Source organism: Pipistrellus kuhlii, unplaced genomic scaffold (genome assembly GCF_014108245.1).
Source record: "Pipistrellus kuhlii isolate mPipKuh1 unplaced genomic scaffold, mPipKuh1.p scaffold_m20_p_11, whole genome shotgun sequence".
NCBI classification, from domain to species: Eukaryota; Metazoa; Chordata; class Mammalia; order Chiroptera; family Vespertilionidae; genus Pipistrellus; species Pipistrellus kuhlii.
In genome coordinates this window covers 16214516-16236077 of record NW_023425416.1, presented here as the reverse complement: position 1 = coordinate 16236077, position 21562 = coordinate 16214516, and the positions used below count along the sequence as shown (strand labels likewise).

Sequence of the window (21562 nt, the reverse complement as noted above, 5' to 3'; positions counted from 1 at the left end):
GCATGCATTCCCCTCACACTTCTGAGGTTGAGCATGTGATATGAACCTCCTTTGGGCTCTACATCTTAATATAGTCTTTCTTGGGGATTGGGAGGTGCAGTGGTGACCAGAGTCCCCAGGAGGCCCCGGCAGAGGCGCCAGCACCAGCCCCAGAGGAGGCCCCAGCTCCAGCCCCGATGGAGACCTCCGTGCCGGCTTTGGTTCCAGCAGAAGCCCCAGCAGAGGCCTCAGCCTCGGTGGAGGCCCCGGCACCAGCTGAGGCCCCCGCCCAGTACCCAAGCGAGCACCTGATCCAGTCCACCTCAGAGGAGAATCAGATCCCCTCGCACCTGCCCGCCTGCGCGTCGCTCCGGCACATTGCCAGCCTGCGGGGGAGTGCCATCGTCGAGTTCTTCCACAGCAGCATTGCAGAGGTAGCGGCCTGGGTCTGGTCTTGCTGGCTGGCGCTGGTGTGGAGAGGTAGCATAGTAGGTCCTGGAGACTGGGCAGTTTGTGTTGGGGTCAGGCTCAGCTTCTCTGACTTCTCTGTGCTGGCTTTTCCCCAGCTTCAGCTCTTCACAGCGGGAGGCCTAGGTTGGGAGGTCCCGGGCTGCCTTTTCCTGGTCAGTTGTCCTATCCTCATGGCCCCCGGCACACCGCACTGCACATCCATCTCCCCTTCCTCACCTCTCTGCTTCCAAGTTTATTAATCTGTTGACAAGATGTGAAGGCCTGCCCGAGTCTCCTCAGCCAAGGCTGTGGGCACGCCAGCAGGTGGTGGGTCTGAGGGGGCCTGCCCGGAGGTCTGTTTCAGGCGCCGTCTGGAAAACAGCTGCATGCTCCGCCCAGCCCTGCTCTCCTGCAGCCCTAACCCGCCCCTTTGTGTCCAGGTGGAGAACGAGGAGCTGAGGCACCTCATGTGGTCCTCGGTGGTGTTCTACCAGAGCCCGGGGCTGGAGGTGACGGCCTGCATGCTGCTCTCCACCAAGGCCGTGTACTTCGTGCTGCATGACGGCCTCCGCCGCCACTTCTCCGAGCCACTGCAGGGTAGGCACCGGGCCGCCGCCGCCGGGAGCCGGCTTGTGCCCGAGAGATGGGCCTGCTGTACGGCCTCAGCCAGCAGTGCCTCGGCTGCACTGGACTGAGAATCTCTAGGGGGTGAGGGTGAAACAGCCCCCTCCCCCCCACTCTGTCATGAGGGACCTAGAGTCAGACATGAAGGCGCCAAGCCAGGACCTAGGGAACCCTGGGCGCCAGCCATGATAAGTGCTGGAGCAGCTCTGCCCCTCAGAACCCCAGTGGGGGCTCCTGGTGACTCCACTGAGTCGGGCACGGCTCCGATCGCCCATGAGGCCTCGTGTGTGGAGGGGGGATGGTGCTCATCAGCTGCCTAGGCCAGCCAAGGGGACCCATTTCTACTGGGCTCAGCTGTGCACGGCCCCTCATGCTCGCCTGGCACCCCCCCCCCCCTTTCTCCATAGATTTCTGGCATCAGAAAAACACTGACTACAACAACAGTCCCTTCCACATCTCCCAGTGCTTTGTTTTAAAACTCAGTGACCTACAGGCAGTCAACGTTGGGCTTTTTGACCAGTATTTCCGGCTGACGGGTAAGTGACCACTGCTTTGTCCTATTTTAGCGAAGGCCAGTGTTCCCACCTTCCATGTGTGGGTGTGCTATCGCAGGCAGAGTCCTCCGCTCACAAGCCCCTTCACGGGAGCGGGAGGAAGCGGCTTCAGGAACTGCTGAGAGAGCAGAACTCACCGGCAGGGCGCAGGGCTGGAGGGACAGAGCAGCAAGTGCGGGGCAGTGCCGGAGGCAGGCGGAGTGGGCCCTGTGCTCAAGCAGGATGTTTCTGACTCACACTTCCTGAGGAGAGAAAACTAAGCTCTTTCCCCAATGCCTCTGTATCCCCTTCCAGAAATCTGTCACAGCCCTTCCGGCCTGAGAAGTGGCCTTCTGTTCAGGCCCCATGATGCGTTCCCACGTGGGCCTTCCTGGCCCTGGCTGTGTGGTCTCCAGGTCCAGGCTGACCTGCTGGCCTGGCGATCGCTCTAGCAGCGAGAACAGGGCTGGGAGCGGCTGCCGTAACTGACCAGCCCTGCTCCCACAGGCTCCTCCCCGGCGCAGGTGGTGACATGCTTGACTCGGGACAGCTACCTGACACACTGCTTCCTCCAGCACCTCATGGCCGTGCTCTCCTCGCTGGAACGCACGCCCTCGCCTGAGCCTGTGGACAAGGACTTCTACTCGGAGTTCGGGAACAAGACCACAGGTACCCGCCCAGCTCAGGCTGTGACAGGCCACCTGGCCTCGCCAGCCCCAAGGGCGCAGCTTGCCCGGAGCACTCTCTTCCTCTCTCTCTCTCACGTCCCACTCAGCCAGCTACGGTTTCCCATGGCAGAGTCTCCATCCCAGCAAACCCCTACCCGTCTGGTAGACACACCTGCTCTGGGCTGCTGGCCTGTGGCTCTCCGCTGGGCACTGGGGCTTGGAGTGCCCCTGCCTGCCTCTGGGAGGCCTGTGGCCACTGACACTCCCATGGCACCACAGTTCCAGCTCCAGCCCGGTGGGCATCTCTCTCTGCAGGGAAGATGGAGAACTACGAGCTAGTCCACGCGAGCCGGGTCAAGTTCACCTACCCCAGTGAGGAGGAGGTCGGGGACCTGACGTTCACCGTGGCCCAGACGATGGCGGACCCAGGGAAGGCGCCGGCCCTCAGCATCCTGCTGTATGTGCAGGCCTTCCAGGTGGGCACCCCGCCACCTGGGCGCTGCCGGGGCACACTGCGCCCCAAGACGCTCCTGCTCACCAGCGCCGAGATCTTCCTCCTGGACGAGGACTTTGTCCACTACCCGCTGCCCGAGTTTGCCAAAGAGCCGCCACAGAGGGACCGGTACCGGCTGGACGATGGCCGCCGTGTCCGGGACCTGGACCGCGTGCTCATGGGCTACCAGACCTACCCTCAGGCTCTCACCCTGGTCTTCGACGACGTGCAAGGCCACGAGCTCATGGGCAGCGTCACCCTGGACCACTTCGGGGAGGCGCCAGAGGGCCTAGCCAGAGCCGGCCAGGGCCGCGAGGTCCAGTGGCAGGTGTTTGTGCCCAGCGCCGAGAGCCGAGAGAAGCTCATCTCGCTCCTGGCCCGCCAGTGGGAGGCCCTGTGCGGCCGGGAGCTGCCTGTTGAGCTCACTGGCTAGCCCAGGGCCCTTGGTGTCCAGCTCAGGCGTCCATTCAGTGTAGGGAAGCAGGTTTTGTTTTGTTTTGTTTTTAATGATTTCTCCTCCTTTTGGTCCCTTCATTTGACTGTTCTCCCGTGGAATGTGAACATACGTGTTCAGTTGATTCTTTCTCATCCCGGGAGTGACAGTGCCGGCCCTCCGGGGCCTCCTGTGCCATCGGCCTCCCATGGATGTGCTGCCTGCCCTGGTGGTGTGTGGCCAGGCACAGCAGTGTCATAGCTTCTGTTGTGGGACTTGTTAACACTGGTGTCGTGAGTCCTCTTTACTCCCTACACGTCTTTTTGTGAAATGTCAAGTCCAGTCTTGTTGATGATGTTGTCGTCGTTTGCTGCTAATCATTGAGCTAGCAGCGCAGTGCACATTGGCAGTTCCCACCCTCTGCAGTTTCCTAAGTGAAGGCACCTTTCTCCTGGTCCAGACAAGCAGGAGGCCCGTGGGGGTGGAGTCCCCAGGCCTTGGGGCTGAGGGATGGGAGCAGGGACCTGGAGCTGCCAGCATCGAGTGTGGCTCCTGCTGCCTGTTTTCTCTATTCCAATAAAGTGAGTGTGACACTGTCTGGGTCTTTATTTCAGAGTCCACTGGGTTCCAGCGGGGCATTGGCCCAGGACATGCCTGAGGGAGAGAGGGTCCCCTAGAGATGCAGGACGGTGAGGTATTAGGGTAAAGGAAGGAGGGAGAAGAGGCAGGGGGATGATGGGCAAAGGGAGTGGCCCTCCCTGGCCAGAGGCTGGGGTGGGGGGTGGGGTAGGGCCGGTGGACAGGCCCATGCTGAGCTGTGGCTAAACCAAGAGCCTCAGGTTAACGAGAGCGGAACCCCAGGGCACGGCCGGCACACAGGCTCCCTGCCCTCTGCCTTCTCCAGGTCTGGAATGTCTCACTGGCCCACCCCCACCAAAGGCTGCAGCCTGTTGTCAGGGTAAGGCCTGGAGTCGGGACTTTTCTGTGGGGAGCTGGTCCAGGTGGCACCATGGAGAGGAGGCCCGGCCCATCTGTGTCTGCTCATGTCCTGACAGTGCGATGGCCTCAGGGAGCTGCTGAGGTAACACTGGGACTTCTTTGGGACTCAGCCCCTGCGCCCCACTTTAACTCATTTCTGCCCCCTCCAGAGCAGGCCCGTAAGCCCACTTGCCTCCCCCTCTCATCCTGGTCCAATCAGGAGCCTCAGTCCCCAAGGTGCAGGGCCATTTGGGGAGGATCAGGGAGGAGATAAGTGAGGAGCGGCCCACCTGGCTCGCAGGCCTGCTTCTGCTGTTTTCCTTGGTGCCAGCTGGGGATCCTGGCCTAGAGGACCATCACCCTTAGGAGGATGGGTGTTGGGGGAGCCACTAAAGGGTCTCCCCACTGAACCTCTTCAGCCAGATCACACACCAGCCCAGTGGCCCCACCAGGAGGTGGGGGGAGTACGAGCCTCTGAGGATGAGTAGGAGGGGGAGTGCATAAGGCTTCCCCCAGTCAGGCCGTTATCACAGGCATTTGCAGATGGCCACCTGCCTCTTTTATCTCGGTCCTCTGTACACAGGACAGGGACCCCAGAGGCAGGGGGCACCATTCCCAGGTGTAGCACATGGAGGTCTCGCCACCTGAACTACTGTCCCAGGTTCCACAGCCCAACATGTTAACAGCTGACCAGCCTGGCCCAGTGAGGACTTGACCTACTGAGAGAGGCTGTGCAGTGTTGGGAGGCAGCAGTCATGGGATTTGATCTTCCTTAGACAAGTTACCTAGCCCCCTGGGCCTCAGTTTCCCCACCAGTAACAGGGATAATAAAAAGTGGCCACCGTCATTCATTTATTCCACAAATCTGTACTGAGCTTCTGTGTAACCAACCAGACCCTGTCCCTGTTCTATAACATTCCAGCAGGGGACAAAAACAAAATAAACCAGGGTCAGCTTGTGGCCAGCGCAACAAGGAGATGAAGGCTGGTGACCTTTTACCTAAGACTGGACTTTGAGGTCATTCCCTGAGGGAAGATCTGGAGTGATAGGAGCAAGGCAGCTGCTTGACGTGGCTGGGACAGGGTAAGGGAGAGCTGCAGAGGTCAGGAGGCCAGCCTGGTGTGGACAGGTCTGCAGAGCAGGGCTCCTGAGCGGAGAACGGATGGATCAGGAGGCAGAGCAATGCAGAGGCTCCGGGAGAGAAGGGAGGTGTAGGTATAAGGTTGGGCTGGACTAGTTGGAGGGGTAGCTGGGGTGGGTGAGAGGAGGAGTGGTCCACTGTCGCCTTGGCACAGAGCCTGGCAGGGTGCCTGAGGCCTGCTCTTGCCCTCAGCAGTTGGAAAGGTTGATACACATAAACCTGATTGCGGGACTGAATCCTCCAGGCCCTCTGCAGACGCTTGGGGTGGAGAGCGGTGGGCATTTGCATTTGGATTTGTTTTGCAGCCTCTGATAGACCCCAGGTTCATGGCTAATGGTGGACTTGGAGACTGTGGTGCCAGGAGAAGGTCCTGGGGCCAGGAAGCCCCAGCAAGGCCTAGGCCAACCATGCAGGGGTCAGTAGCCAGCACCTTCCCTTCCGCCTGCAGGCTGCTGATAGGCAGGAGGAAATCCTGGCGGGTTCCTGTGGGGGTGAGCTGGCGGGGCCTCGAGGCTGCTTTTAAAGCGAGTGCCCGCCCCCATCCCACTTGCCCGCCCTGTGCCTGCCTCCCGGAGCTCATTCCCCTCCCAGGCTGCCCCAGCTCTGTCCCGGACAGTGTGCCTGCCAGCCACCGCTGCCCATGGCAGGGCCCCGGGGCCTCCTCCTGCTCTGCCTCCTGGCCGTCCGCCTAGCGGGCTCCCGCATCGTCGGGGGGCAGAAGGTGAGTGTGAGCCAGCGGCAGGGGCTTATGCAGGTGCTCAGGCCCGGCTGGCCAGTGGTGGGAGCAGGGAGGGAGTGGACATAGGTCGGGCCCAGGTCTGGGGACACATGAGCAGCTGGTACATGCCTGACCTTCCCTGAGCATCTCCTTAGGCTGAGCTCTGTGTGTGGTTGCTTGGGGTGGCAGCCTGCTCTGCCCTAACGGTGCCCAGCCAGCCTGCCGTGCGGTGTGGTATGGTATGGTGTGGGCAGCCGCCCTAGGTCTTCCAAGCCTGGGGGCGAGAGGCACAGAGCCAGGCCTGTGTTCCTGCCCTCCAGCCTGGACTGAGGCCTGGAGATTAGAGCTGTGATTTCTAACCCTCGCAGGGCTGACCGGGAGGCTCGCGTGGCACAGATGTGTGTGGGCGCTGGGTATGTGTTGTGCGTGTGTGCGCCTGTCCCAACCCCAAGAGTGCCCGGGGGCAGAGCAGGTCTACTGACCTCAGTTTATCTGGGTAAATGGCCGCTAACGATAACACCCTCACACCTAGTGACCGCCGTTTTCTGAGCACACAGCCCTGGTGCACCCAGCACTATCCCCTCGAACTCTCCCCGCCCCGGGCAGTGGGTCCTGTTCTCCACCCGAGGAAGCTAAAGCTCAAGGATGGTGCTCAGCCGAAACCAGTTTGGCTCAGTAGATAGAGCGTCGGCCTGTGGACTGAAAGGTCCCGGATTCGATTCCAGTCAAGGGCATGTACTTTGGTTGCGGGCACATTCCCAAAGGGGGATGTGCAAGAGGCAGCTGATCGATGTTTCTCTCTCATCGATGTTTCTAACTCTCTATCCCTCTCTCTTCCTCTCCGTAAGAAATCAATAAAATATATTAAAAAAAAAAAAAAAAAAAAAAAAAGATGGTGCTCAGGTCAGTCCAGCTCGGCTGTGGCCCAGGCCGCCACCTGCAGCTCCCGCCTGCCGTGTGGGAGCAGCAGAGGGGTCCTGCTGTGGGGCCCTCAGGCCCACATGGTCCCACCCTCCAGGCTGCCCTGCTGCGGGCCCCCCAGGCTCCATAACAGGGACACTGTCCCCAACTGGAGTTTCTGGGACAGCCTCTAAGTGTGGAGAGAGTCACCTGGCTGGGGCCTGCCTCCAGGTGAGGGACCCTCCCCTGCAAGGCCAAGTTCATCTGGTCTCGGGGCAGCTGCTTCTGTCCCCGCGTCACTAACAGGCAGGCTGAGGTCGGGAGAGAGGAAGGGTTTACCAGGATCCCAGTGCCAGGCAGCATCAGGATGGTGACCCAGGCCCCTGCCACCTTTGGGCGTTTTCTCTTGTGCTCCTCGTGGTTCCTGCGGGAAGAGGCAAGCTAATGGACCTCGCCAGGTTCAGGGCCAGGTCAGGGATGGGGACGGGCAGGTATGAGGCTGGACAGGTGACGGTGATGGTGGACGAGCCAAGGGTTACAAGCTGTTCCTGCAGGTGGTGTCCTGCTCCCTCCCTGCCTCAGTTTCCCCATGTGCACAATGCAAGGGGATTTCAAAGCCTTGCTACCTCCTCACGTTCTGGGATCAGGGGTCAGTAAGGGGTTTCAGACGGGACTTTTTCCTGGTTGGAGACCCAGGGTTCTGACCACCACTAAGCCTGCGTTCTGGGGCTGGGGCTGGGGCTGGGCCAGGCTGGGCCAGGGAAGAGGGACACAGCATTGCTGGTCTCCTCTCGCACTGTCAGTCACTCAGCCCTCAGCATCCCGTGTCGTGTGAGACCCGCTATTAGGAAATATTAGGAAAGTGAGGCTCTGAGGGGAAGGGGTAACCTCTGGGTCACACAGGCAGTGAGCGGCGAGACCTGCCTCAAACACAGGGTGCTCAGGCAGGAGAGGCGTGGCAGGCAGGCGTCCTGGGGGAGGGGAGTCTGCACCTGTCCCTTCGGCAGTCTGACACACCCCCCCCCCCCCCCCGTGCTGGGCGTGTGCTGGTGCTAATGGGGCCTGTGGTCCCCAGCGGAGTTTGAGGGGCATTGATCCAGGGCAGGGGAAGCAGGCTGGGGGTGCCTTCCTCTGAGGGACTTCAGTTCTGATCCCTGGACCCCCGCTTTGGGGGAATTTCTTCCAAATTCCCCCAATAGACTCAACACCTCGTGTCTCCTTCACTTCCCCAGCAGCGCCTCTGTGGGAAGCAGACATTGCAAAATTAGTTCTGGATTTGGGCAGGGAGGGGGGCAGCACCCGCCTGGCTCTGGCAGATCCTGAGGTGCCCCCCCAGGAAAAAGGGAAAAAGGGAATCTGAGTCAGCACTCGGATGTGGTCCAGCCTCCCGCTGCCCGGCGGGACCAGCAGTGACAGTGAGACTGGGGCGGGGGCTGCGGATGCTCCTTCCAGGCCCCCTCGCAGTGGGACCCGTGTGCCTGCCTGTGGGTCCCAGAAGGAGTGTGATTTCCTGGGATGAGTATCCACCAGCCACGGGGCTCTGGCCGCCTCCTGTGCCCGCATCCACCCGCCATGTGGGCAGAGTGAGGGCCGTGTGCTCTCAGGCCCAGAGCCCCCCTCCAGGGCCAGCCACCGTTCCTCTCAGATCTGGTCCGCGGTGAGCGCCGTGGCCGCAGCACCCAGCGGGCCGTCCAGGTGGCCCTCCGGGAAGCCCGCTGCCTTCTGAGCCTTCGCCCTGAGCCAGCAACTGCCAGACCCTAGAGTTGCCCAACTTCCTAGCTGCTCCCTGGCTCAGCAAAGACCCAGCCTGGGGTGGGGAATGAGACCACACTCCGGCCCACAGCTTGGCCTGAGGCCGCTCGCAGCAACTTCCCTCTGCAGACCGCAGAGGCCTGAGCGGAAAAGGGCAAATCTCAGCGGCGGCGGAAGGCCGCTTCTCTTCTCCCTTTGAGAGGCCACGTATCTAATGTGTTCTAGGAAAGAGATGTCCCAGTGTGGTCAGCACTTTTTAGATGAAAACATCTTAGCCTTCCAGGCCATGCCCCAGGCCCCCCTTCACCAAGCACTTATGAGGCGAATGCAGGCAGATGCTGCAGATGGGGAGCCCTGGGCTGGGGTGTTAGGAACTAAGTGGGGACCCCTATGCCCCAAGCACCCCTTCCCATGGCTCTCCCTCTCCCACTCACAGCCAAGAGTTTTGCTCCCGTCCCCTGAGGGTCAGTGCTGTCGGTTGTTGGGACTTAGTTGCTGTAGAGGCAGCCCCAAGGAGGGGCTGCAGGCTTTCTTGTCACTCAGGAGACAGCCTCTTCCCCGACTCCCACCTGTCTGAGGGTCAGTGCTGTCGGTTGTTGGGACTTAGTTGCTGTAGAGGCAGCCCCAAGGAGGGGCTGCAGGCTTTCTTGTCACTCAGGAGACAGCCTCTTCCCCGACTCCCACCTGTTTTCCTCGCAGCAGCCAGAGAGCCCTTTAAAACACAAACCGAGCCTCAATGGCCTCGGCCAAGTCTCCTGCCTCCTTCTGGCCCTGCCTCAATCGTCAAATCGTCACCTCCTCCAGGAAGCTGCCTGGGCCTGCAGCCTGGCTCCTCTCAGCTCCCTCACCGCCAGCATTGCCCACCTGACGATAGGCTGGGGACTGCTGGGTCCAGCCAGGGGGGCCGTGAGCCAGGCCCTGGGCCAGGGCTCCCAGAGCATGACAGATGCCCTCGCACGCCTGCCCACGAGAGCCAGCCTCTCAGGTCTGGGCAGGCTCCTGGCTCCTGGGTCCTTTGGGCTTGCAGAAGGTCATTTGGCAACAGGTGCAGATATGCTCGGGGCCACGTCATTGACTGTTTTATTTTTATTTTATTTATTTTTTTAAATATGTTTTATTGATTTTTGTACAGAGAGGAAGGGAGAGAGGTAGAGAGTTAGAAACATCAATGAGAGAGAGTCATCGATCAGCTGCCTCCTGCGCACCCCCTACTGGGGATGTGCCCGCAACCAAGGTACATGCCCTTGACCGGAATCGAACCCGGGACCCTTCAGTCCTCAAGCCGACGCTCTATCCATTTGAGCCAAACCGGTCTCGGCTGACTGTTTTATTTTTAAACGAGAGGTGAGACTTGGCCCTAGGTGGAGAGTCCGGGTTCTAATACCTGATTTGCATGCTGTCACTGGGCAGCTCTGAGCAAGGCCACGTGCTGACTGGGGGTTCAGTTTCCTCGTCTGAATGGGTTGAAGTGGAACAAAGTGGCTGGATTCTCTTGGTGTCGGAAGTGCAGACTCAGACTTCTGGGCGTGCTTGCTGGGCCCGGGCAAAGGTATGCGGCTGCGGACATAGGGACATAGCCTGGCAGTCACAGCCCACGACAGGCAGCTTTCCCCGTGTCTCGGGGCCTTCCCTGACCTCATCGCATCCCCACTAAGCAGGTGGGAAACCAAGGCCCGGAGAGGGATGCCAGGCCCTGCCTGGTCAGGACAGAGCCAGGCTGGTCCAGGGTCCAGCCCCTCATTCCACATCCCCCCCGTGGCCCAGGTGTGGTCCAGACGCTGCGACGTGAAGACCAGGTTTGTCACTCACAGCCCCTGCACCACGTGCACTGCCATCAGGAGGCGGGTGTGTCCCCCTGGCTGGCTTCGCGAGCTCCCGGAGAAGATATCGCAGGACTGCCGGTGTGGACCCCACCCCTCCCTTGCCCACTTCCAGGGGTGTCCTGTGGGGTGTCGGGGGCAGGAGGACCGGGTGGGCCTGGCAGGGTCTCACTCCCTACACATTTACTGGTCCTCCAGTGGAGAAGCTAGAAGAACAGCAAGAGGGTGGGGGCAGGTGGTGGTTATGGAGTATCTGTGTGCCAGGCCCTGTGCTCACTCTGGGCCCGGCACATAGACGGCAGGTGGAGTAAGAACGCTGCGACGGACAACAGGCTGGGGTGGGGGCTGCAGGGTGGAAGCCCTGCCTACTGCCCTGCCCACCTCCCTGCCTACTGCCCTACCTACTGCCCTGCCCACCTCCCTGCCCGTTCTTTATCCTCAGCTTCGAGATGCAGCTGGGGGGCTCTCTGGTGTCCATGAGCGGCTGCAGCGTGGGGTGCTGGATGGACGTGGTGCAGAAGGCCTGCTGCCCTGGCTACTGGGGGTCCCAGTGCTCTGGTATTGGGGATCCCAGTGCTCTGGGATTGGGGGGGTCCCAGTGCTCTGGGATTGGGGGGGTCCCAGTGCTCTGGTATTGGGGATCCCAGTGCTCTGGGATTGGGGGGTCCCAGTGCTCTGGGATTGGGGGGTCCCAGTGCTCTGGGATTGGGGGGTCCCAGTGCTCTGGGATTGGGGGGTCGCAGTGCTCTGGGATTGGGGGATCCCAGTGCTCTAGGATTGGGGGGTCCCAGTGCTCTGGGATTGGGGGTCCCAGTGCTCTGGGATTGGGGGTCCCAGTGCTCTGGGATTGGGGGGTCCCAGTGCTCTGGGATTGGGGGGTCCCAGTGCTCTGGGATTGGGGGGTCCCAGTGCTCTGGGATTGGGGGGGTCCCAGTGTTCTGGGATTGGGGGGGTCCCAGTGCTCTGGGATTGGGGGGGTCCCAGTGCTCTGGGATTGGGGGGGTCCCAGTGCTCTGGGATTGGGGGGTCCCAGTGCCCTGGGATTGGGGGGGGTCCCAGTGCTATGGTACAGCAGGGACCCCCCACTTAGTTCCTAACACCCCAGCCCTGGGCTCCCCATCTGTAGCATCTGCCTGCATTCCCCTCCACCTTGTTCACTTACTGGACACTCACTGAGCCCACACAGCTGGCTAGCTGCCTGACTGGCTGCCTAGGGGAGGGCCCACCAAGAGCTGCTGGCGTCAGGGATGCATCTAGAGTGCTTAGACCAGAGCTGAATTATTGGGGGTGGGGTCCACAGAGTGCCCCGGGGGGGCAGAGGCCCCGTGCAACGGCCACGGCACCTGCCTGGATGGCATAGACAGGAACGGGACCTGCGTGTGCCAGGTGAGAGTCGGGCAGGCGGGTGGGGACAGGGAAGGGGCCGCGCTGACTGGGTGTGCTCCTCCACCAGGAAGGCTTCAGCGGCTCCGCCTGCCAGGAGTGCCGACCCAACCTGTTCGGGCCTGCCTGTCAGTCCGGTGAGCTCTGGAGGGAGGGCCGGCCGGTGTCCCCCTGGGGGCCCGTGGAGACCCAGCTGTCCGACCAGCCCCTCAGCCTCTCTCCCAGCCCCTCAGCCTCTCTCCAGCCCCTCGGCCTCTCTCCCAGCCCCTCGGCCTCTCTCCCAGCCTCTCGGCCTCTCTCCCAGCCCCTCAGCCTCTCTCCCAGCCCCTCAGCCTCTCTCCCAGCCCCTCAGCCTCTCTCCAGCCCCTCGGCCTCTCTCCCAGCCCCTCGGCCTCTCTCCCAGCCTCTCGGCCTCTCTCCCAGCCCCTCAGCCTCTCTCCCAGCCCCTCGGCCTCTCTCCCAGCCCCTCGGCCTCTCTCCAGCCCCTCGGCCTCTCTCCCAGCCCCTCGGCCTCTCTCCCAGCCTCTCGGCCTCTCTCCCAGCCCCTCAGCCTCTCTCCCAGCCTCTCGGCCTCTCTCCCAGCCCCTCAGCCTCTCTCCCAGCCTCTCGGCCTCTCTCCCGCCCCTCGGCCTCTCTCCCAGCCCCTCAGCCTCTCTCCAGCCCCTTGGCCTCTCTCCAGCCCCTCGGCCTCTCTCCCAGCCCATCGGCCTCTCTCCCAGCCTCTCGGCCTCTCTCCCGCCCCTCGGCCTCTCTCCCAGCCCCTCAGCCTCTCGCTTCCCCTCTAGGGACTCAGACTGGTCCATCACACCCTCAGCCCTTGCACAGGCCCTTGGGGGCGGCTTGGAGGGCCTTCTGACGCCCCCTGGGCTCCTGTCACCCCTGTAGTCCTCCCTCACAGCCTGCACTCGAGGTGGTGCCTGTTGGGCTGAATTCTGGAAATGCGGAGGGCAGGGGCGCGGTGTCCCGTGTGCCCCTGGGTGAGGCTAGGGTCCCACCTGTCCCTGGGTGTTCTTCCCAGTGTGCCGCTGTGAGCATGGCGTGTGCAGAGACGGGCCGCTCGGGGACGGGAGCTGCCTGTGCTTTGCTGGATACACCGGACCCCACTGCGACCAAGGTGAGCAGTGCTGCGTGCGGGGACGGCCTGGGCAGCGGGGCCTTGGTGGCCACAGCGGGAGGGGTCGCCTGGGTGACAGAGGAAGCCTGAACCTCAGCAGGAACTCTGTCTGCACCCTGATTTCTTCCTAAGTAGCAGGGTCACACAGCTGGTCAGGGGGAGAGGGAGGGCTCCTCTGAGGCTCAGAGAGGGCAGGGCGCTGGCCAGAGCCGCACAGCAGTTTGGGCAGAGCACCTCTGCTCCTGTGTTCCTTTCCAACCTGGGGCTCCGGCCCCCGCAATACCCTCCCCTCTCCACTCAGAGGTGCCCGCGTGCAAGACCCTGCACTGTCCCCGCAACTTCCAGTGCTCTGCAGAGGCCCCCGGCTGCAGGTGCCTGCCTCCCTACACCCAGCAGGGCAGCGAATGCCAAGGTAAGCCTGGGACCCGGGGGCAGAGTGAGCGGGCCCTGGGAGGACGTCCCCGAGGGAGGCGGAGGGGGCTTGTCCCCAGAGCCTGGGTCAGCCTGCTCACCCCCTCTTTGAGCCAGCCCTCTGGAAGCCGAGGAGGAGACAGGCTCCCGGGAGCTAAGCACACTTGGGCTTTCTCTCTGCCCTGCAGCCCCGGACCCCTGCCAGCCATCGCCCTGTTCCCCGCTGGCCCAGTGCTCAGCGAGCCCCACCGGGCAGGCGCAGTGCCGCTGCCCCGAGAACTACTATGGCGACGGGACGGTGTGCCTGCCCCGGGACCCGTGCGGCACCGATAACGGCGGCTGCCCCAGCAACTCCACCTTATGTCTGTACGAGGGGCCCGGCAAGGTGAGCCCCTCCGCCCGCCCACCCGGCACCCTGGCCGTGGGTCCCTGGGGAGATCCGGGCCTCTGGGCGCCTCAGCTGCCCCGGTTGTGCAGTGGGAAGAGAATGACACCCTCTTCTCGGAGGCCGGTTTTGGGGACCGAGCAGAGCTCGGTGGGTGTGGCCGATGCCAGCAGTCCTCACGGACATGATGTCCCCCTCCTGGCCCTGCCCAGGCCTCCTGCACGTGCAAGCCAGGCTTTGTCAGCATCAACGGCAATGCCTCTGCAGGCTGCTTTGCCCACTGTTCCCCCTTCACCTGTGACCGGTCAGCTACCTGCCAGGTGGCCCCTGATGGAAAGACCAGGTGGGCACAGGGGCCGAGGGGTGGGCACCCGGGGCAGGGCAGAGAGGGTGGGCTGGGCGGGGGGAGGTGTGCACCCTCAGCTCAAAGCCCTGTGGAGACAGGTGGGGGTGGGACAGGTCCCCCCCCTGGACCCACGTTCTGCCCTAATCCGTTCTCTGCCCCCCAGCTGTGTGTGCAAGGAGGACCAGGTGGGGGACGGGCGATCCTGCTACGGACACCTGCTCCACGAGGTGCAGAGGGCTAGTGTCAGCCCGACAAGGATCCTGGGACTGAGAACCGCGATCGCCATGCTGGGTGTGTGGCCTCGCCCCTGAGCCAGCTCTGCCGCAGGACGGACTCGCAGACATACTGTGGAAGCAGTGTCTGTGGAGGGTGCGCGGTGGAGGAGGGAGCTCCTCCCCCAGACCCTGAGGCCCACATCTACCCTAGACCCGGACCCAGAGCCCCCTAGCACAGCTCTCCCAAACCAAGGACTGCTGCCTTAGAGCAGTGCTCGGCAAACGCATTAGGCCGCAGAGCCAAGTATCAGCAGGACAGCGATTGAAATTTCTTTGGAGAGCCACATTTTTTAAACTGGAGCTCCTTCTAAGGCCACTTCTTCAAAATAGACTCGCCCAGGCCATGGTATTTTGTGGAAGAGCCACACTCAAGGGGCCAAAGAGCCGCACGTGGCTCGAGAGCCGCAGTTTGCCGAGCACGGCCTTAGGGTCTCCCAAGACCCGGTCTGACGCCCCCTCTCCGGTCCCCCAGATGAGGGCTGCCGGGGGATCCTCACCACCTCCGGCCCCTTCACCGTGCTGGTGCCGGCCCTGTCCTCCAGGATCTCCTGGACCATCAACGTGAGTCCCTCCCAGCCGAGGAGCTGGCTGCGCCCTGCCTCCTCCTGGACCCGAGCAGGGGGCGTGAAGAGGCCCGCCTGCCCCAGGCCCGCTAGGCACTCGATGCCCTTGTGCCCACAGGCATCCTATGCCCAGCAGCTGTGCAGACAGCACATCATCGCCGGGCAGCACATGCTGGAGGACTTGACCCAGCAGCAGACACGCAGGTGGTGGTCCCTGGCTGGGCAGGAGATCACTGTCACGTTCCACCGCTTCATGGTGAGGAGGGGGCGCTGGGGTGGGACAGAGCCGGGCCGGGGGCCTGGCATTGCGGAACCTAAGCCGGAGGTCTCATTTCCCAGCAGAAATACACCTACAAGTACAAAGACCTGCCCCAGCAGACCTTCACCGTCCAGAAGGCCAACTTCCCGGCGGCGAACGGCGTGTTCCACGTGGTCACCGTCCTGCGGGGGCAGCCCCCGCCCACGCTCCCGACGGACCCCACGGTCGGCCCGTGTCTCCTCGCTCCCCGCCCCTGCCCCCCGGGTGACCTCGGACGCCCACAGGATTTAGAGAGGGGGTTCTGGGCAGGGCGGGAGCTGCCTCGAGCTGAAGCAGCCTCACGGATGACCCCTAATGCTTGTTCCTTCCCACAGAAAACCGTTGGCCAGATCCTTGCCTCCACGGAAGCCTTCAGCCGGTTTGAAACCATCCTAGAGGTAAGTTCCGGGGAAAGCTGCTAGCCTGTGTGATCTTCTGGGCCAGGACCCCTTATTCCCAGTGACGGGAGGTTCTGACGGGAGGCACAGGCCTTGGCCGAGGCCCCCGTCCCAGCATTTGCCCGGCCCGGCCTGAGGTTCTGCAGGACCCTCTGCGGACGCCTTACCACGTATTCCTGGCGGGGTTCCCAGGCGGGGCTCAGAGGCGGGGGCTGGCCACAGAGCCTCCCTGAGCCCCCCTCCCCCACCACAGAACTGTGGGCTGCCCTCCATCCTGGACGGGCCCGGGCCCTTCACAGTCTTTGCCCCGAGCAACGAGGCCGTGGACAGCTTGCGTGACGGCCGCCTGATCTACCTCTTCACAGCGGTAAGCGAGGCGGGCAGGAGGGGCCGGGGACACGGGGGAGGGGGGGCAGGAGGGGGACAGGAGGGGGCAGGAGGGGGCAGGAGGGCTTCCCTCTCCCTGACCAGGCCTCCAGCAGCCAGGCCCTCTGTCCCTTGCCAGGGTCTCTCCAAACTGCAGGAGCTGGTGAGGTACCACATCTACGACCGCGGCCAGGTGAGGGCCTTCCTCCCAGAGGACGGCCGGCTTGCACCCGGGGTTTGTCTGTGGGCTCCGGCCTGCCCAGGGGCCCTTCCCCTTCCCCTGCCCTCTGGACGGCTCTACACAGAGTGCGGTCACCGGGAAGGCCCGGGTGTGCCCCACACTGTGCGCTGGCGCCCGGCCTGAGGCGTCCTCTCCTCTGCCCCAGCTGACCGTCGAGAAGCTCATCTCCAAGGCTCGCGTCCTCACCATGGCCAACCAGGTCCTGGCCGTGAGCATCTCGGAGGAGGTGAGACCGGGAGCCCCGGGGACCAGTGGAGGGCTGGTGGGGAGCGGCCATTCGGCCTCTTCCAGACCTGCCTCTGTGCTCCACGCCTGTGGCCAGCGGGCCCCGGGGGAGGTCATGTGGGAGGCAGCACAGGCCAAACCCTGCTCCCGGCGCCTGGCAGGCCGGGAGGGCTCTGAGGAGGAGGAGGAGGAGGAGGAGGAGGAGGGAGAGCACATGGGTGGGGAGCTCCTTGGCAGAAACCCTGTGGTCAGGGCACTGAGGCTGGAGCAGGAAGCGTTGCCCAGGAGAAGGGAGAGGGACAGCAGGGAGGTGGGGCGGAGGCAGCAGCGGGGCTGAGGCTGCGAGGCTGGAGGCCTCACACACCCGGCTCTGCCAACAGGGGCGCATCCTGCTGGGGCCCGAGGGCGTCCCGCTGCGGAGGGTGGACGTGCCGGCTGCCAACGGCGTGATCCACTTGCTGGAGGGCATCCTGCTGCCCCCGACCATCCTGCCCATCCTGCCCAAGCACTGCAGCCAGGCGCAGCACAAGATCGTGATGGTGAGGGCACGGCGCACAGCCGGCCTCGCTGAGACCCACTGTGGCTTGTGCTGGGGTCGCCCCCGAGGGTGGCTGACGGTGGCTCTGGGCCCGGCCACAGACCCACAGACCCGCCTGGACTCGCCCGCATCCCCTGCTGCTCTTCATCCCTTTGAGGCCTCTCCTGCATCTTCCGCCCCGACCGCAGCCTCCCTGCCCAGGCCCGGCACGCACGCACTCACTCACACTAAGCTCCTTCCCACCGCGGGGCCTTGGTTCTTGTCTTCCCTCGGCCCACACGCCAGCTCCCGGCCCTCCTGCTGTTGCCCCTTTCTCAGACCCAGCTCCCGGCCCCATGGCCACTGTCTTAGGGCATGCTGAGCGAATAAACCAGGACTGACCGCTCTGCCCCCTCCCTGTTCCCTGCCCAGGGCTCCTGTGTGGACTGCCACGCCCCGAACACCAGCAGCACCTGCCCCCCTAACAGCGTGAAGCTGGTGAGCATCGCCTGGCCCGGCCCTGAGGGTGGGCTCCTAGCTGCCCGGGGGCAGGCGGGGGCAGGGGGGCTGGGAGGCGAGGCTGGACGTGAAGGTGCAGCACCCCTCAGCCCTGCCGAGGGTGGGAGCGCTGGGCCCAGGGCACTGAGGCCTCATGACCGAGGCCGCCCAACGCCCATACCTGCTGACCAGCTGTGCACGGCCCACCCCAGGACAGGTCCCCCGAGGAGTGTGTCTACACGCATGACCCCACTGGGCTCAACATCCTGAAGAAGGGCTGCGCCCACTACTGCAACCAGACCTTCCTGGTGAGCCTGGCCGGGCGCCTTGTCCCCGGGGACCCGGGCCCTCGCTTCTCCCCGGGGCCCCAGGCTGGCCGAGCGGGCTGCCTTCCTCGGAGGGAGGTGCCATCGGAACGGTGCAAAGGGTGTCCCCGAGGGGCCTCCGTACCAGCAGCACCTGGGCCGGCGGGGGTGGCCTGGGGCAGACACGCTCGTCTCTCACAGAAGCCGGACTGCTGCAAAGGGTTCTTTGGGCCCGACTGTGCGCAGTGTCCCGGGGGCTTCTCCAACCCCTGCTACGGCAAAGGCAACGTGAGTGCCGCCGGGGCTGGGGGGGGGGGGGGGGGGAGGCTTCTCCAGGGCGGCGGGCGGGGACTGGCTGTGTGTCTGAGCCGAGCCGGCCCCGCTGTGGTCTCAGGTGCCTCGCCTCGAGGTGTGGAAGTGGAGTCATATATTTCACTCCTTTGGTTAGAAATCATCACGGGGCAGCTTTTTGGATCTCCTCCCACGAAGTCTGTCTGTGAGGCGGTCTCTTCTGGGGTCTGTTTCTGCCCCTTTGTGACGAAGGGGTTACTTTGCACCTGGCCCGGGAGGGCGGGGGCGCTGTCTCGAGGTTGGGCAGGCGGTGCCCCCGAGGGGGCCCGCTCCGGGCAGCACCGCCATCTGGAAGATGCAGGAGGAGGTCTTCGGGGGGAGCCCGTCAGCGGTGGGAGCAGGCGTTGGGGGCGATGCGGAGACCCCTCCCGCGGCTGACCCGCTCCTGCCCGCCAGTGCAGCGACGGGGTCCTGGGCAACGGGGCCTGCCTCTGCTTCCCGGACTACAAGGGCGTCGCCTGCCACATCTGCTCCAACCCCAACAAGCATGGCGCCCGGTGCCAGGAAGGTGGGTGGTCCTGGCCCAGCGGCCTGCCAGGGAGAGAGGGTTCTGCTTGGGGAGGGGCTGGGCACCCAGGAAGGGGACAGAGCCCAGGAGGAAGGGGTCAGCCCCAGGAGCGGGGGAGGGTTTGGGAGAAGCCGATGTCTCCTCCACCCAGGCCAGGAAGAGAATCGTGGTTTGATCTAAAGTAGGGGTGTCGAACTCAATCAGAGAAGGGGCCAAAATCTAAAATCCAGCCTAAATCGCGGGCCGAATGGTTTACTGAACAGTCATAAACTGTCATTGTGATGGAAACGCAGCGGAGTGCAGTGATGACAGCGCGGTGCGGGCCACATTGCAAGGCCTGGCGGGACGGATTTGGCCCGCGGGCCTTGTGTTTGACACATGTGATCTAAAGCAACCAGGATTTCAGTCAGAGGAGAACTGGGCGGGGGGCCTGCGGGCGGAGCAGCTTGAATGGGGTGACTGAAAGCAACAGGTGCCCCCCTCACTTCCTCTGGACTCGGAGAGCCCGCGTGCTGCCCCGTTCCCAGCACCCCCAACTGCATCGGGTCCCTCCCGCCCCGCCCTGCCTCAGTTTCCCTGCTCTGTCTCCTCCCCGCAGATTGCGGCTGTGTCCACGGCCTGTGTGACAATCGGCCGGGCAGCGGAGGGGTGTGCCAGAGCGGCACCTGCGCCCCAGGCTTCAGCGGGCGCTTCTGCAACGAGTCCGCCGGGAGCTGCGAGTCCCCGGAGCAGGCCCCCAGCTGCCACCGGCACGCCCGCTGTGTCAGCCAGGGCGGCATCGCCAGGTGCGGCTCCAGCTTCCTCCCTGCCCGTCCACCACGTCACTGACGGCTAGCCTCGCCCAGAGGTTCACTGGAGGCCCCTCCCCTCCCCTCCCCTCCCCCAGGTGCCTCTGCCTCGATGGCTTTGAGGGCGATGGCTTCTCCTGCGCACCCAGCAACCCCTGCTCCCGCCCCGACCGCGGTGGCTGCTCAGAGAACGTCAGTCTCCTCGTCCACTCCCCGAGTCCTGCTTCCCCTGCCCTCTGCCCTCTGCCCTCTGCCCTCTGCCCTGACTCCTTGACCCGTGGCCCTCGCAGGCCGAGTGTGTCCCGGGGGCCCTGGGCACCCACAACTGCACGTGCCACAAAGGCTGGAGCGGGGACGGCCGGGCCTGCGTCGCCATTGACGAGTGTGAGCTGGACTCGCGAGGCGGCTGCCACGCTGACGCCCTCTGCAGCTACGTGGGCCCCGGGCAGGTGAGGCCCAGCAGGCCTGGGGCAGCAGAGGAGGGTCGGGGACACCCGTTCCTCTCCCCACACCCCCTCTGACTCCAGGAATGTCCACGCCAAGAACTGGAGCTCAGGGTTCCAATCTCGGACACAAATGAGAACCAGTGCTGAGTTGTATGGTCTGGAAGCATCAGAGAGGGCTGAAAGCCATGAGAGGGCTCCGGGAGTTTTTGTTGTGTTGTGTTTTTTTATAATGTTAGAGCATATGGATTTAAAAAAAAAAGTTTTTTATTGATTTCAGAGACAGGAAGGGAGAGGGAGAGAGAGAAACATCAGCTCTCTCCTGCATGCCCCCTACTGGGTATCGAACCCACAGCCCAAGCATGTGCCCCAACCAGGAAGCAAACGTGTGGCCTCCTGGTGCAGGGGACAACATTCAACCACCTGCACCACACAGGCCCGCATGGCTCTGGAGTTTAATGGAAAGCGCGTTCCAGGGCCAGTCTAGGCAGCATTTTTTCCAAATCAGAGGCTGTGACTCCCGCCTCTCAGGGATAAAGAACTCTTAGCACCAAGTCAGTGAGTTCTCTGCTCTAACTGGGCACTGGCAGTCTGTCCATCATTCACTCATCGGTTTCCCACGCGTTACCAGCGCCTGTTCCACGCCAGTTCCTGTTCTAGACGTAGGCATTTGATGTTGAGCAAAGCAGGACGTGACACCCCCAAATCTTTACCCTCGTGGGCATGGCAATCTCAGACTCGTCACAGCGTCTCAGAGCAGGAGCCTGCCACGCGAGGCGTTCCGGGCTGATACGCTCGAGGACGAACCCGCATTTAAGAGTTTCTAATCTGCCAACGGGGGGGCCAGGCCTGGCTGCCTCAGGATCAGCCTCTTCATGGCCCAGGCCTGTGAGGGACCCCTGGACCGCTGCCCTCCTCCCCCCCCCAGGGCCTGAGCCACCAGCCCTGGGGCCTTTGCAGCGAGAGCTCAGATGGGCATGAGCACTGAAGCTCCAGACTCCACCAGGGGCGTTAGGGTTCAGGCAGAAGCCAGGCTCCCCACGGCTACTTCCCTGCCGATGCCATCACTACCGGACTCATCCGAGAGCCAGCCTCCCCTCCAGGCCTCAGTCTCCCCGCCTGGAGCACAGCTCTCCCAGGTGGGGCTGGGAGAAGCTCCGGGCCCCCTAGAGGAGCTAAGGGGGTGCTCCTGGTGAGGTGAGGCCCTCTGCTCCCCTCTCCAGAGCCGGTGCACCTGCAAGCTGGGGTTTGCGGGGGACGGCTACTCGTGCAGCCCTATCGACCCCTGCCGGGCAGGCAACGGCGGCTGCCATGACCTGGTGAGGAGACGTGGGGCCGGGGGGGGGCGGTATGTGTCCCCCGGGCGGGCCTCGGCTGCAGCTCTCTGGGCGTCCCCTGTCTGGTCAAAACCGACATCTTCCTAAACCCCAAGTCCAAACGGTGTCCCCCTCTTGCCCACAGGATAGAGCTTTCACTCTTTATTTCGGCCCAGCCTTCGCTACCCTGCTCTCTGCCCTGAACCCCACTGCCCCCCGCTTCCCTCGTGGAGTCTCCCCTCCCTGTCCCCTATCTCGCTCGCTCCGAGGTATTCCGGAAGCTTCCCGGAGCCCCACCGTTGGCCAGCGAGCTCCTTTCCTGAGGGCACGGGCCTCCTGGGC

At 63.6% G+C, this 21562-nt stretch overlaps 2 protein-coding genes across 18 annotated transcripts in view; both read left to right on the top strand.

The window, feature by feature from the left end:
• The window catches only part of NISCH (nischarin), a 33123-nt gene extending 29347 nt beyond the window's left edge, over positions 1–3776 (top strand). For 10 of the 14 annotated variants that reach the window (XM_045579096.1, XM_045579105.1, XM_045579104.1 and 7 more), the window contains 5 exons: positions 92–413; positions 870–1026; positions 1461–1589; positions 2094–2255; positions 2570–3776. In XM_045579096.1, coding sequence (XP_045435052.1) covers positions 92–413; positions 870–1026; positions 1461–1589; positions 2094–2255; positions 2570–3180 — 1381 coding nt within the window. In that variant the 3' untranslated portion in view covers positions 3181–3776. The other 4 variants (XM_036430934.2, XM_036430938.2, XM_045579095.1 and 1 more) reach the window with 3 other exon arrangements.
• A 1865-nt stretch (positions 3777–5641) lies between these two features.
• The window catches only part of STAB1 (stabilin 1), a 27447-nt gene continuing 11526 nt past the window's right edge, over positions 5642–21562 (top strand). For 2 of the 4 annotated variants that reach the window (XM_045579091.1, XM_045579092.1), the window contains exons 1-26: positions 5642–6020; positions 10434–10570; positions 10932–11047; positions 11790–11875; positions 11943–12009; positions 12891–12986; positions 13288–13398; positions 13586–13782; positions 13995–14125; positions 14292–14419; positions 14876–14964; positions 15085–15222; positions 15306–15449; positions 15600–15662; positions 15916–16029; positions 16168–16221; positions 16415–16495; positions 16875–17033; positions 17444–17509; positions 17722–17817; positions 18016–18102; positions 18562–18673; positions 19272–19458; positions 19560–19653; positions 19752–19910; positions 21128–21223. In XM_045579091.1, coding sequence (XP_045435047.1) covers positions 5940–6020; positions 10434–10570; positions 10932–11047; positions 11790–11875; positions 11943–12009; positions 12891–12986; positions 13288–13398; positions 13586–13782; positions 13995–14125; positions 14292–14419; positions 14876–14964; positions 15085–15222; positions 15306–15449; positions 15600–15662; positions 15916–16029; positions 16168–16221; positions 16415–16495; positions 16875–17033; positions 17444–17509; positions 17722–17817; positions 18016–18102; positions 18562–18673; positions 19272–19458; positions 19560–19653; positions 19752–19910; positions 21128–21223 — 2889 coding nt within the window. In that variant the 5' untranslated portion in view covers positions 5642–5939. The remainder of the gene's footprint in view (positions 6021–10433; positions 10571–10931; positions 11048–11789; positions 11876–11942; positions 12010–12890; positions 12987–13287; positions 13399–13585; positions 13783–13994; positions 14126–14291; positions 14420–14875; positions 14965–15084; positions 15223–15305; positions 15450–15599; positions 15663–15915; positions 16030–16167; positions 16222–16414; positions 16496–16874; positions 17034–17443; positions 17510–17721; positions 17818–18015; positions 18103–18561; positions 18674–19271; positions 19459–19559; positions 19654–19751; positions 19911–21127; positions 21224–21562) is intronic. The other 2 variants (XM_036430933.2, XM_045579090.1) reach the window with 2 other exon arrangements.